Here is a 14,374-nt window from a genome sequence, read left to right as displayed (position 1 = left end):
TGTAAACTACAGCTCCGAAGCCCCCCTTTCCGTTCATTAATCGCAAAACAGCAGCGTATTAGTTAATGGCAACTGCTGATGAACCAAACAAGCACTATGTGAATCATAATTGAGTAAATTGCCAGTGTTACATACAGGGATAAAAAAGCATGAAACATAGAGCTGAGAAACAAATAAATCGACCAATTAGCTTCACACTCATTTCCTCCATAGTGTTGATGTATTCCGTTGGTGTTTTGCTACAACCCCATAGCCAAAGGATGGATTCCCAGTGTAGCTGGACACTCCTCTCAAGGGATGTAATCCCTCTAAGTAACTCAGAGAAGTAGCAATGCCTCCAATGTCCAACTGTGCAACTAACACTAAAATAGAACTGGTAAGAGTCTAAGTTGATTTGACAGGGCATGTACAGGAAGAAGATGCTCCAGCCCCATGCAGAGCTGATCTGGTCAGAATGACTGCAGTTGATTCATTTACAGATCAGCAGCCGCTGGTGGAATAGGGGTGGCTTTGAATGTTTCTGCTCCTTATCTCATACACGTGTGACCACTGGCGGTGACCTTCTCCGGTCCTGCCATTATGAGGCCATTTTCACACAGCAAAGGTGGTTGAGACTGAACCGCTGCTGGTGTTTTCTGCCACGGCCTCGGATCGGCCCGAAAAAAAAAAACGAAAGTCAAAAGAACTCGCGAATTTAAGGAAACTACAAAACCGCCTGGAACTCTATGACATTTATCCAAAGCTCTGTAGCTCACGTTCAAATAACAACTTGTCCTTTCTGGGCACCAAAAATATTTTTGATGTCGTATTGAATATTCATCTTGTCTTATTATGGGCAACACTGCACGGCCGGTCGTATTTGGATCTGTACACTCGCGTTTATGTGCTGCAGTGTAGTACGCTTGCATGTGGTTTATACAGATCATATAGTTTACTAGTTCTAACTGCAGTGTGAGCCCCTCTTAAAATTCCTGTGTCTATCTGGGAACACAGTTCACTTTCAGACACTCTATAGATATGACCTGAATGTTCTTGCTAGACAAAGCCTATACTTTAAGCTAGAAGAGCCCCCTGCTATTATAAATGGCAAGGTTTTTCATTTTATCCGGGTTGTCATTACTTTTAAATGACGTGGATGGACAGGACGTCTCGGGCCCTTCCTCAGTAGACTGTATGGATAGGTTTGCACAGAAAACAAAGAGAGAGAACGAGAGAGGAGTTGAACAGCACTGCAGTTTCACATGAAGAGTGGAGCTCAAGCTACGGTTTACATGTGCCTATATTTAAACACTATAACAAAGTCTCTTCTGCAACATGGCCACATGGTTTCACATGCGACAGGGCTAGAAGTATGCTGAGAAGCCCATTATAGTTTATAACTACACCACACATCAATAATAGAAAAAACAGATTACAGTAAATCCATGGTTCAAAAGCTGCATACCTTTGAAATGTCAAAGGGGAAACCACAGAGTATAACTCACCTCGAAACTCATTTCAACTGCACTATGGGAGCTGTATTACAAATATTCTACTGACTTTCACTCAAGTTTTCTTTAAAGTAGTTTTTTATTAGTAGCATTCTTTTTTCAATCTATACGTTCTTCTTTGACAGGAAAGGAATACGTTCTCATGTTGGTTTGGCTTTCAACCAAAGCAATTGAATGAGAAAACAAACGCTCACAAGCTTGACGGTGTATACACCGATTAATCTTCTCTGCATTTTGATTATGTTGATAACTATCTTGACTTTCCCATATTCATTGAAACATTTCCAAGCGCCATGTTTGTTCGAAACGTAAAGAGAACCATGTGAGGAAGACAGGGCAACATCGGCCAACTTCTAACTTCATCAAAACATTCTGATAAAGACTCTTCAATCTCCATTAAACTGATATGAAGACAGGGTGTTAACATGTGCCAGCCCTGGCCAAGAAAAGCCTGATTTCTGATGGGGGCTTGTTATCCAGCACGACTGTGTTTAAGAAGAGGGGCCACGTCCAGAAATAAACACAGCCGTCATCAGAAAACATTTCACTTCATTTCAGTCCATCTTCAGGTTTTATCTGTGTGATATCCTGCTTGCTAAACAACAGCTTGAGGTGCCAAGAGGTAATATTTCAGTACAAACAAGTGAAAAAAATCTGTAATTACTAACATAACTCCATCTGACCCCACTGACAGTTTCAAAACAAATCTTCTTCTCAAAACATTTCTCCCACTGTATCTGCCAGGCTGGCTACCCTCTCCATCATAACTGACGGTGGGGCAGTGCTTTGCATTCATCTAGGAAGTCTGAAAGATCTAGAAGTCTTTGACAAAACCAATAATTGAGCATGTTGGCAAAGCGCTTGCAGTATATCCTTTTTTTTTTTTTTACAGCTCTAGGAGAAACACTAACCCCTTAATCTACCAGTGGGTAATTAAGGAATTAAGAGACATTTAGGCTAGCAGCAGAGTAGACAGATATACACCCCTTATCATTAGGTCCTGAGGCTATTGAGTACTGTGGCAGGCATGAGATCAACTCCCCTCAAGCCCTTTCAAGAGGTGTATTTAGTTCCTGCGAACAGCATGGTGCAAAGATGACAAGACAGTGAACGCACTCAGGCTCCAGAAAAGAATTTACCGGATCAATTAGAACTGAATTTCCTGAGGAAAGGCACACATGCAAAGAAATGGAACACTGAATAACAACTTAGTTGCGCAATTTGTCATCACTCCAATGCATCAATTCATTCTGTGTCTGCCCGTGGACTTTTAGGGCCTGTCAGGGAGCCCACCGTGGGCCACCAGAGTTCCTCCCAGAGAGCACGGCTACCTGCCCATGCCTCTGTGTCAAAGACTCAGTGAAGCAGGAGTGGCAGCGCTCGCCTGGTTGGTCTAGCTGGGACACAAGCTGTCCCAGCTAGACCAACGCAACAAAACCATCACATTCCAACCAGCGAGACCAGCAGTAAAACCAGCAAGAATCACTATTCATATCAACAGCTTCTCAAAGGGACGGACGTTTACTCAAAGCCGTTTATTTGCCCAACTTGAACTTGACATTGAACTCGAACTAACCTTTGTGCTCAACTGTGAGCTCCTCGAAGGACAATACGCTCCAAACGTCCACACACAAAAACGTTGCCAAGGGGTGTTTTACTGTACAGGGGCAACAGACCCTGGAGGAGCCTTGGTCTGGAGAGAGATAGGCAAGGCTTCCACACACTGGCACGGACACTTACAGTCCATGGCTGGGACCCAGACATGGAAAGCCCTATAGCTTGGGGGCAGCTTGGAGTCATCGTACTGCATACGGGGCACATGGGAGGGAAGCAGGAGAATATGTGCCGAGGATTTCCTCTTGATGTAGGAAGGCCTTTTGATGTAGCAGGACCTCTTGATGTGTACAGATGTGCTGTCTGCAGGTGTGAACGGTGCTCGGGGGGGAGAGTCCATCTCACGCCTCATCGCCCCGCTCTGGCGTGGAGCGGTCACGCGTGCATGTGTTTGAGTGCGTATATGAGCATGTGTGCGAGCGTGTTTGTTTTTGTGTGTGTGTGGGGGGGGGGGTGGGGGGGGGGGGGGTCGGCCTGCGTGCGCGTCGGTGAGCGGGTATGTATTGGCGCGCGTGTGTGAGCCGGTGTGAATGTGCGTGCGTGTGTGTGTACTCAGCATAGCCTAGAGCCCCCCTAGTCCATCCAGCCCAGAGCAGAGAGAACCAGCCATCTCCAGTTCTGTTTGCACAGGACGTGCCTGAAGAAGCTAAGACAACTGTTCCTGTTTGCCCAGGCTCGCTAACCTCTCTTAATACACCCAGCAGCTGCATTCTTCCACCCTGCTGACACTCTGTTTATCACTTTTCTACACATTTATCCTATGGATTCTGGATCACTGAAACTGTCCAATAAATGCATTGATACTGGAACTGGAGAGTGCAGTGCAGAGGACAGTAAATACTTGTCCTCTCCAAGTTGGACTATTGCAACTCGCTGCTCGCTGGTCTCCCAGCATGTGCAACCCGCCCTCTTCAGAGGATTCAGAACGCAGCGGCCCGCCTGGTCTACAATCTACCCAGACGCTCTCATGTTACCCCGCTCCTCATCTCTCTCCACTGGCTACCTATCATGGCCCGTATCAGATTCAAGACCCTGGTATTGACCTTCCGAGCAGTGAACGGGACTGCACCCGTCTACATCAAGTCTCTCCTGCAGCCTTACACCCCCACCCGTCACCTACGGTCTTCTTCAGACAACCGCCTGGTGGTCCCACCGCTCAAGACCGCCCGGTCCCAACACAAGCTCTTCTCCTGTCTGGCCCCCCAGTGGTGGAATCAACTCCCCACCTCCATCAGAGACACTGACTGTCTCTCCACCTTCAAGAAAAGGCTCAAGACGCACTTGTTCCAGGAGTACAACGGTACTTAGGAATGGTTCGCTTGACCCGATGTTAGTTTCCTCAAGGATCACAATGACTCTTGCTCAGAGACTTGTTGCTCTTGTGGTTAGTGGTAACTGTTTTAATTTTTTTGTACTCGCTGTGATATATTGTTTTTATTATTGTTGCTTGTTTTTTCCACAGGTACACTTGCACGTATAGCGGTGCATGTTGTTTAATTAATTTTAAAAAAGCGTCTGCTAAATGAATAAATGTAATTAATTAAAGGGAGTCAGTTGGCTGAGCGCTGAGGGAGTCGGGCTAGTAATCCGAAGGTTGCCAGTTCGATTCCCGGTCATGCCAACTGACGTTGTGTCCTTGGGCAAGCCACTTCACCCTACTTGCCTCGGGGGAATGTCCCTGTACTTACTGTAAGTCGCTCTGGATAAGAGGGTCTGCTAAATGTAAATGTTAATTGTAACTTGTTTAACTACATGCTCTTATGGTTCTTCCCTTTGGCACTTACTTTGGTTGTTCACAATGTGTGCTTCATGTTTTGGCTACTCACAATGTTTTGTGGCTATCTTGTTGTTATGATCAGTGACCTATGCACTTTGTAAACATCTCTCTTGGAAGTCGCTTTGGATAAAAGCGTCTGCTAAATGAATAAATGTAAAATGTAAATGAAAATAGAGCACATACCAGCTTCCAACTCTGTCTGCCCATAAATATATATATATATATATATGGCAGAGCTTTGGAAGACAGATAGACAGGGCTGGACTGGAACACAATGAAAATGTCCTAAACAGAATGTGGTCATAATCAACTGTTAGTTTCCTAGCTGATATCTGCTGAGGATATGGTGGCACAGGCTAGAGGCCTGTACAATAACACTTAATGACACCGTTTCTGTTTGAATCCTTCCCGTGTTACTTGGTCGTGGGATTGGGTTCTGCCAGCCATGCTCTGCTCTCTTATCAGCCTCGTGAACTAATAACTACTCCGACACCTTCCCTCCAAACCTGCTGATTATCACTGGAGATAGAGTGTCTGCTGCGGACCCCGACATGTCAAACTTTCCACACTCTGACCCGTCTGTCAGGCCATGTTTCTTCCCTCCTCCTCTCCTCTCATCTCCTGTTCTGTTCTGTCCTCTCCTCTCCTCAACATTTACGATCACGGCCAGAAACGTCTAAGGAAATGCAACAGAGGGAGTACAGTACACAGCCAGTAATCTATTATACCTGGATCTGACACGACAAGAAGTAAACCAAAGTAGGTAGATAGCGATGGATTGAACGCAAAAGTGTGTTTACGGCAAAAGGCTTTCGGCGCGTGCAGTACAGCGTCGTGCGCGGAAATAGTACCATGAGAATGCCTGTCCTTCTTCACAAAGTCGGTGTCAATCAAGCCAAACAGGTTCATCACAGGGAGGCGGAACACATGACTATGTCATCGCAAAACGAGTGGAACTGTGGGTTGAAAAGGACGAAGCGAAAGAGCTAAAGCCCCGACAGCGTTCAGACGTTACAGCACCCGGAACAAACACCCAAGGGTTCCAACTTCCTGACTTGTGACTTGTCACAAATGACAACCCCAAACGCGTGCAGAGGACACAAGTTTCTTTGTCTCGGAGAGGCAGGAAGATGGTTAACTGCCGAGGTGTATTATCACTGCGGATGGTGTTTTTGAAAAACCGCCCAGATGTGATCACGGGTGCTGAACCGAGTCACACTCTAGGTGGTGGTATGGGTTTGTTAGAACTCTGTGGTTGTCGTTCTGTGAAACGTTTCAATGGTGCGATGAAATGCTGTAAAGGGTTGTTCCCTTTCTCAGCAGAGTGAGGAAATAGTTAAATGAAATGCACTGAACAGATTTTCTCTCTCTCTCTCCCTCTTTCCCTTTTTTCTCACCCTCTCTTTCGTTCTTTGGTGAGATCCATCAATCAGCATTTCATGCAGTTTGGGTTTGAACCACACCAAGTGCACTAAAACAATAAACGTTTGTCTTTCAAGTCACTATCTGGGCTGGAACACATCTGGTGGCACAGCTCATTTTGGTTTCCACATCGCTGAGTGACATTACAGACACAGCGGCTGAAAAATTAAGTAACCCCCCCCCCCAAAAAAAAACACCCTCTCTCTCTCTCTTTCTCTCTCTCTCTCTCTCTCTCTGTCTCTCTACCTTTCACTCCCCCTCAGTCTCAGTATCTTTCTCTTTTCTGTCATTCATTTTCAATCCACCTTTCACTCTTTCTCCCGCTCTCTTCTGCTTTATTTCTACCCCTTCTTTCTTTGACTCCTCCTTCTCTCTCTCCCCCCCTCCTCTCTACCCCCCTCCCACCCTTCTCTTTCTTTCGGCATCAGCAACACCCCCCCCCCCCCCCCCCCCCCCCACACACACACACACACACTTTCGTTCTCCCCATCCCCTAACCAATCAAGGACTGAATATGCAGCAGCACTAGAAAGAGAGAGTACAGGCAGGGGGCGAGGGCGTGTGTGTCTGTTGGGGGGAGGGGAGGTGAGAGGTGTGAGGGGTGCTACAAGGGAACCAGTGGATTCCTGGGATATCGTTTTAAGCACTCTGCCACACCACCCTCCTAGAGGGCTGGGGCAGGGGGCTCGGAGCTGGAGAACATGGAGCAGGAGCAGAGGGTCTTCAGTGCAGCTCCGGGCTCGGGGAGCACGCGTGATAATTAGGGTTAATGTCATTCAATGAAGGCCATGAGGGTTCTGGGAATACAAGTCGCTTTTGATCGGGATCAACTTCCCGACCTGAATATCTTTGTCATAACGGAACAGGCTGTCATTTGGCATTACGTAAGAGCCGTGTCTGCCACCATGGTAAAAACAGAGAGTTCCTCCACCTCTTTAACATAGTGTGGCGATCATGTTGTTGTCTTCTAGAAATCCATCGATTTACAAAACCAAACCCAATGTCGTCAACTCACTTTATACACAACAAAGCCCCATTTGAATTCGTGACACCATTACTCACAAGACTGCAGGCTCCAAATGGACTCACCTGTTTTCAACCATTGCCGTAATATTGTTAGTGACTCTTTTAGCACCTTGAATAGTGTGGAATCAACAACGGCTCCCGAGCTGAGAGGTTCATCCCACTATATCATATTCATGCAGGTTGCATAACACAGACAGCATTCTGTAGGACCCCCTTACTCCCTCACCCCCACCCCACCCAACCCCCCTCCACCCCACCCAACCCCCCTCCCCCCTCCACCCCAACCCACCCAACCCAACCCCCCTCCCCCCTCCACCCCACCCCACCAACCCAACCCCCCTCCACCCAACCCAACCCCCCTCCCCCCTCCACCCCACCAAACCAAACCCCCCTCCACCCCACCCACACACAAAATTCAACCTATGGACTTCAACCTATACACAAACAGAAGAAAAAAAACGGTTCAACTGATGATGTATTCATCTTCAATGTCATGGCATCACCAAAGACAACCTCCTTTCAGTGCGAGTGCTGAGAGCAACGCATATGATTTCAGTTTCCTGCTCCTTGTCCACCTGAAACTGTGTAGACAGGTACATCTCAGGAGGTTAATAAATCCTTCATCCAGCAGTAGAAGCAGCAGGGGTAACTGTGTAGGAGGTGGCCTCCGTCTAGCCTGCCAGCAGAACACTATACTTATCATTAACTCACAGACACAATCAGCTCCCGGCTAGCAGACTCAACCTTCGAAGTCTTTTGACATTGCTGCCAAGGTGGCAAATACGTCCACAAAGACATCAGGAGAGAGGTCTCACTCTGAGAACCTCTTTTGTTAAGAGTACACCCGGCGAACTGCACTTCGAACAGTACAGCAAAACCATAAAAACAAATGCATCTTTTCTATTTTGGGGGTTTTCATTCAATTCGGGTTGTGGTGCTGGGTTGGACAGTGATTGGAGATTGGATGTACCAGGGCCTGCTGGAAGGCTGGAGAACAGAGTGACTGTTTTGGTGCTCTTCTGCTCTGCTGTGCTCTGCTCTCTTCTGAATTCCCTACGTTACAGTATGCATGGGTTAACAGTTTCCCTGTGAGAACAGGCGTCCCGGCTTGGACTGGCCAGTCAGCACATTGTATGAATGGACACAGTAAAACCCCAAGTACACCCTGTCAAACCAAGACCGCTTACTTCCACCTAATTAACTTTTTTTGTGTACAGAGAGTGGTACTGCTGGAATAACCATCCATTTTCTATTTCTACTAAGGTCACGGCAACAGAGATTGAACTAAAGAACCACATGGCTCAGACCTCACCATACATTACAGTATTCCATAATTAATATCATGGTTTGAACGTTTGAAAGCCCCCGTTGAGTGTGGTACAGTATGCAGCACGGACAGAGCTATTTTAAGGCCATTTGAATGTTTCACAGCGATTTGAGGACAGAGAAATCAATCTTAATCACACAATTGTTCCAGGAATTACTGGAACAATTGTACCAGCTGAGGGGCTATTGCCATTGAATTGTATGCTCCATAGATTTTGTCTACAGGCACATTACCAATTAGATATGCACATGCACACACACACACACACACAAACATGTGCGTTCAACGCTTGCCCTTTCAGGAGAATAGTGTCATACAACCAGTCACTTTGCATACAGGGTGCATTTTGAACATCCAGTATAGCTCCAATGATCTCCCAGCTGACACGTTCATGTTGGATGACAGTGTGGGAAGAAGTACAGCAGCTCCGTTCATCTAACTTTATTTTCTAGAAGGGATGATTCTGCCTGGGGGTATGCACGAGTTATGATGCCTCTGACAAATAGTCCCTCACTAACACATGCATTTGTGAAGCAGTGGCCTTTAGCGCTGGTATGTACCAAGTGTATGCTGAACAAACAAATCCTCCCACTCATCGAGGAAAGATAGAGAACGGCTTCAATAGATTAGCTGAAATTTCTGGCTAAAGTGAAGATGACTCACGGTGAATATACAAGCGGTAAAACAACACAGGATAAAATGAAACTTGGATGGAGTCTGGAGGATCGTGGACCCGAGGACTCAGTACTGGGACGTATTGATCTGTCTCTTTGTTTCCTTCATGTGTCTGTAATGTTCACTGAGAGCTTGCCCCTGACATTGCGGCGATATCATATTCTTTTCTCGTTAGTTTCATCCCTGTACTGTAAATATGTAGCTTGGTTTGGTGTACACCACATTAGTATGTGTTAGTACACAGCCAAATGGTCAAATCCTGATAGCCTACTACTTGGTTATGAAGGTGATACACAGTTTTGTTTTTTAAGAGAGGATTAAAGAAAAAAAACTTTGAGGCAGGACAATATACATAATAATGACTGGATGTGACCAGGAAGTAACACTTTGGAGCCCACTTTCCTTGACTTCCTGTTCAAGTGGGCAACACTGTGCAATGGTCCAGTTTATCCAACATGTACTCTGGAGGTTGTATTTCACTGAACAGTAGTAAAGTAGTAAATAGCTAACCCTCCCTGAAGACTAACCCTCTGAGATTCGGGAACACAAAACAAACAGATCTAAGATCAGTCTCTTCAGAAGCAACTTCTCCTTTCTCCCTTTGCTTAGACCACAGTATCTGTAAGTGGACGTTGACAAAAAAGGTCATTAAGGACAGAGACTGTATTCTTAGTTGTATTACACAAGGGTGTCCCATGAGAGATCGTGTGTCACAGCACATTGTAGACAGCTATCACTTCAGTAATGACAACGCTACATGATGCTCGCCATGCAACCCGACCTCTCATTTTGCTAAGCTTGGCAACGTTCGTATAAACAGAAGCTCAATGAATCACGCAAGAAGTTCTCTGCTAAAAGCCTGGAGTCCAAGACACTGTAACATGTGTAGAGGCATACCCAGCGTCTAAGCAACCTCCAGCTCATGAGACCAGCTAACAGCAGATGTGAAATGTGGTTAGGCTGTTCATACATTAGTCTACCCTACAATGTTTTAGTTTATCAACAACAGATAACAATCACCTACAGGCACTGTACATAGTGCACCTATGTACAGTATTTACTGACATAGTTTGCATGTTTACATAACCCTGACATTGACCACAGATTTGATTTAAGCCTTTGGCAATTACAGCTTTTGTGTGGCCTATAGAATAGTATATATATATATACAGAGAGAGAGAGAGAGAGAGAGAGAGAGAGAGAGAGAGAGAGAGAGAGAGAGAGAGAGAGAGAGAGAGAGAGAGAGAGAGATAGATAATTTAGAAATCGTATGTGTGTATACATAGATGTATATATAACATATATAGTATATATACTATATATGTTATTATTGTATACTGTATGATATATATAGTATACACAGTATATATAATACACATTAAAAAAATATATGCACAAAAATATACATATTTTGTTCTAACAATAAAATAAGACAAAGGTAAATTTAGATATTTCTATAATTCAATTGGACTTGCCTGTTTGTATGGAACTTTCAGATAGTACATGTATGGAGGGGTTTTCAGTGCATTATGCAGCACAACTATACAAAACTGGGTTAAATTGACAGTGTTAATTACAGTTTCATATCATGTTTTAGTAAATCACAATCTCATAAGTAAAACCAAATACTGCCTGTCCTTAAATGTGTGCGTGCATTTGCGATGGCCGGCGGTTATTGTAGATTGTAATGCTATAAAATCGTCTTAATCTGAACAGTTTGCTAAGAGAACATAAGATTCATTGTATACATAGTGAGCAGAAAGAAATGTGCCCTTGATGAATTCATGTCCAGGCAGAAAATCAACAAGAGGAGCTATGTTTGGAAGATTTTTGAGATGTTTGGAAAATGTTGCGACATCACGCTGAATGTTTGTTTAGTGCGTAATACATTCGCAATCTCTGTTTAAGTAGCCTTTTAGGTCATGAATAGAAAGGCAATTTTCTAAGTTTCATCACTTGTTTTGAATACAATCAAAAACAGCGACAAGTGCTGGATGTTATGTTTCTTTAAATAGGGCAACAACTAATATTTTAACTAATTGTGTGGTGGGTAAAGTTCACTCGTCTCCTATAAACCTCTATGCACTGCATTCTTGCATTAAAATAACAATCTCCATAATTTCTCTAGAACAAACTGCATAGTATGGTGTTGCTCTTTCCAGCGAAAAAAGGCATACGTTCTCATTACATGCATGTGTATCGAGCTAGGATATTCTTCAACAAATACTGTACCAGTACAAAGATCATTGTGCTAATATATTAATTGAAGACTAACCACAGGGAGGGAATATGACACTTAATTGAGCTCCAACTAGTTATATATGCACGCTAATAGCCTATAGCGTACTGAAAAAATATTACGCACATCTTTTTGGCAAAACTCTGGAGCACCTTGCCATATAGGCCACTAAATGATGTGTATGATGTCTAGAACGCTTGTCTATGGTCAAGCCAATTTTTTACCAGAAAACTTAGGCTTTTGTCCATTGAGGAAACACGTTAATTAGTGTGCTCTGCACGGGGCAGTTCTGGTGCGCGCCGTATCTATATGCACAGTGTAGGCAACAGCGCTAGGTTTCACAGGGAAATACACTAAAACTCACTAAAACCTGCGCGTTAAATAGCGCGAGGCAACTTCGGGGTCTAAGAAGCGCTCCAGAGACTACACAAATGCAACAAAGTTGAGAAATAAAGCCATGAACAGAATCCTTAAAAAAAAAAAGCTAGTGCATGACATGTTTCAATCCATCTTTTCATTTCGCAAAAAAAGCGCAGACGTACATATTTCTGGAAATTACATTATTTTATATCTTCACCTCAGTCTGTGTGGTGCAGGTATGAGACCATATATGCCGGCTGTAACAAAGTTATTGTTATGTAGTCTGTTAGTTAAGTAGTCATACTTAAATTTACCTTGTTGGAGTGATAATAGTCCAGAGAGGTGAGACTGGAGTCAGTTGGTAATGTACATGAACCCACGCTTGAAGGGGGAGCTGGATAAAATCTCACGTCCATCTCAGAATCCGCAAGACTGACGGCATGAACGCAGAACACCAAAGCCTGTGACTCTCTCTCTCTCTCTCTTTCTGTCTCTACCTCTCTCTCGCTCTATCTCTCTCTTTCTCTTTCGGTCTGTCTCTTTTTCTGATTCTGTCGTTTGCCCAACGAACAAAAAGAAACAGAAAGGTTGAAACAAAAGAGGTCTCTTTAAATTAGTCTCCTGTCATTTGCTCGTGTTCTTACTTCAGCACTACGAAGCTTTAGCAGTGATGCACATGCAGTCTGTGTTCTCAGTTGAAAAAATGCGTGCAAAGTTCACTTTCAAGGAAAGCAAGAATTCCTCAGAAATAGAATCTTGAATAACATGAACTGAAATTGTTCAACAAAAATCCGACCTTAATATTGCATATGTGGGCTTGGTAAATGTAACCGAAATCATTCGTCTGTTTCTATTTTCCAGCCGTGCTCACACCGTGCTCGCTTTGTCATGTAGGAGTGCTTATCCATGCGTTCACTTCGAGTAGGACTGGTCCTGTCCACGCCGAATACCATGCGACCTCTGCCGATAAGAGCAGGAACGGGGTGGAAAGAGGAAATAAATTGGTTCTTTTCTCTCAGGTTTGTAGAGACTGAAGATAATTAATTAATTAAAACTGACACAAGTGGCTACAGCTAGGTTACATATACCTCGTCCATATACCTCTTCCATAGTACAGCTGTACATCTACTGGAGGCTGAAACATGATTAGACGTAGATTAAACAGATTAGTGAACTTCAACGCTAGAAAATAAAAACGAACAGCGAATTAAGGAATCGACAATGTTGAAGCAACCTGGAAAAGTAACCTAGGCCTAATAATTCAAAATGTAAATCTTTTTTTGGGGGGGAAACACGAAAGTGCGTTGACATCTGAAGATGCTGAAAAAGGGAGCACTGAATACTAGATAATTTAGAGGTATACTGGTTCTATAGACCCAGACCAAAAAACGTATCTTCAATTCAACTCTGCAGGCTTTCAGAATGTGAGTAGAAAAACACCCCATTAAGCTCTGGAACTTGTCTGTGGATTACCATGAGGAGAGGAATCTGGTTAGGGACCTGTCTACCCAGATAGCTGGCATTCCTGCCTCACCTGTTTTGACTAACCACTTTAACTTGATCTAAATCAAACAACATTTACTAAACGTTTCAGCACGTTCAAGAACATGACCCGGAGCAGATGTATCCACCCTTACCGTAGGCTACCTCTAAAGAGTATACTCAGAGCATATCCAGTCATGAATGGTGTTTCCTGTAGACTGGTCACAGTTTGGGATAAACGTTGCACATTTCTGAATGGGTGCCAGTAACCTTGGGAGTGGATCTAAGCATTGCCTTAATAAGGTGACGCCCCTGCATCAGCAACTCCTCACTGACCCTGTCATACAAACCCTGCCCAATCACAAGGACGGGCAAAACAGGAAGTAAACACAGCCTTTGACAGTCTTTCAAAGGAGTTGAGAGGCAAAATACCAATCTCTTATGGCCAAGTGTTTATCTCGCTATCTCTACAAATTCAAAATGTGTGTGTGTGTGTGTGTGTCTGTACTCGTGTGTGTGTGTGTGTGTTAACTGAACTGTCATTGTCATCTCAGTGGGTGACTTGTTGGCCCCCTCAGGACTGTGCCTCCATCAGTATGGCTATTACTCAGCATGGTGGCATTGGCCCTGGGGTGTGAACATGTTTAATACCAGGCACAGATGGGTTGCTCTGTGGGCATGCTGCTCCAGCCTGCCATTGGATGCCAGTTCGGGCTGGCTTAGCTAGTGAGAGGCTGAGGGGTTAACTGGCACAGAGACAACAATGGCTTCATGGGAATGGAATGTATAGTGCTTGTGTAGTAGCCTTGTGTCCTAGCATCCTATACCGGGTTAGAGCGAGAGATGGAAATAGAGTGAGTGAGAGAGAGAGGGGGGGGGGTGAAAAGGAAGGGGTGGAGGGAGAAGAGTGACAGACAGAGAGGAGAGGAAAGGGGGTGAAAGGGGAATTATTCTACAATCCA

General features: G+C 44.5%; 1 protein-coding gene across 1 annotated transcript in view; it reads right to left on the bottom strand.

The window, feature by feature from the left end:
- LOC136950976 (TOX high mobility group box family member 2-like) overlaps positions 1-12,807 on the bottom strand; it is a gene marked incomplete in the record, with an annotated part of 53,868 nt that extends 41,061 nt beyond the window's left edge. Inside the window, 2 exon segments of the mRNA XM_067245530.1 lie at positions 12,245-12,481; positions 12,575-12,807. Of these exon segments, the coding sequence (XP_067101631.1) occupies positions 12,245-12,346 (102 nt within the window).
- Positions 12,808-14,374: the final 1,567 nt, after the last annotated feature.

This window comes from Osmerus mordax, chromosome 1 (genome assembly GCF_038355195.1).
Source record: "Osmerus mordax isolate fOsmMor3 chromosome 1, fOsmMor3.pri, whole genome shotgun sequence".
Taxonomy (NCBI): Eukaryota; Metazoa; Chordata; class Actinopteri; order Osmeriformes; family Osmeridae; genus Osmerus; species Osmerus mordax.
Note: the sequence above shows the minus strand (reverse complement) of the source record. Positions and strands in the feature narration are given on the sequence as shown.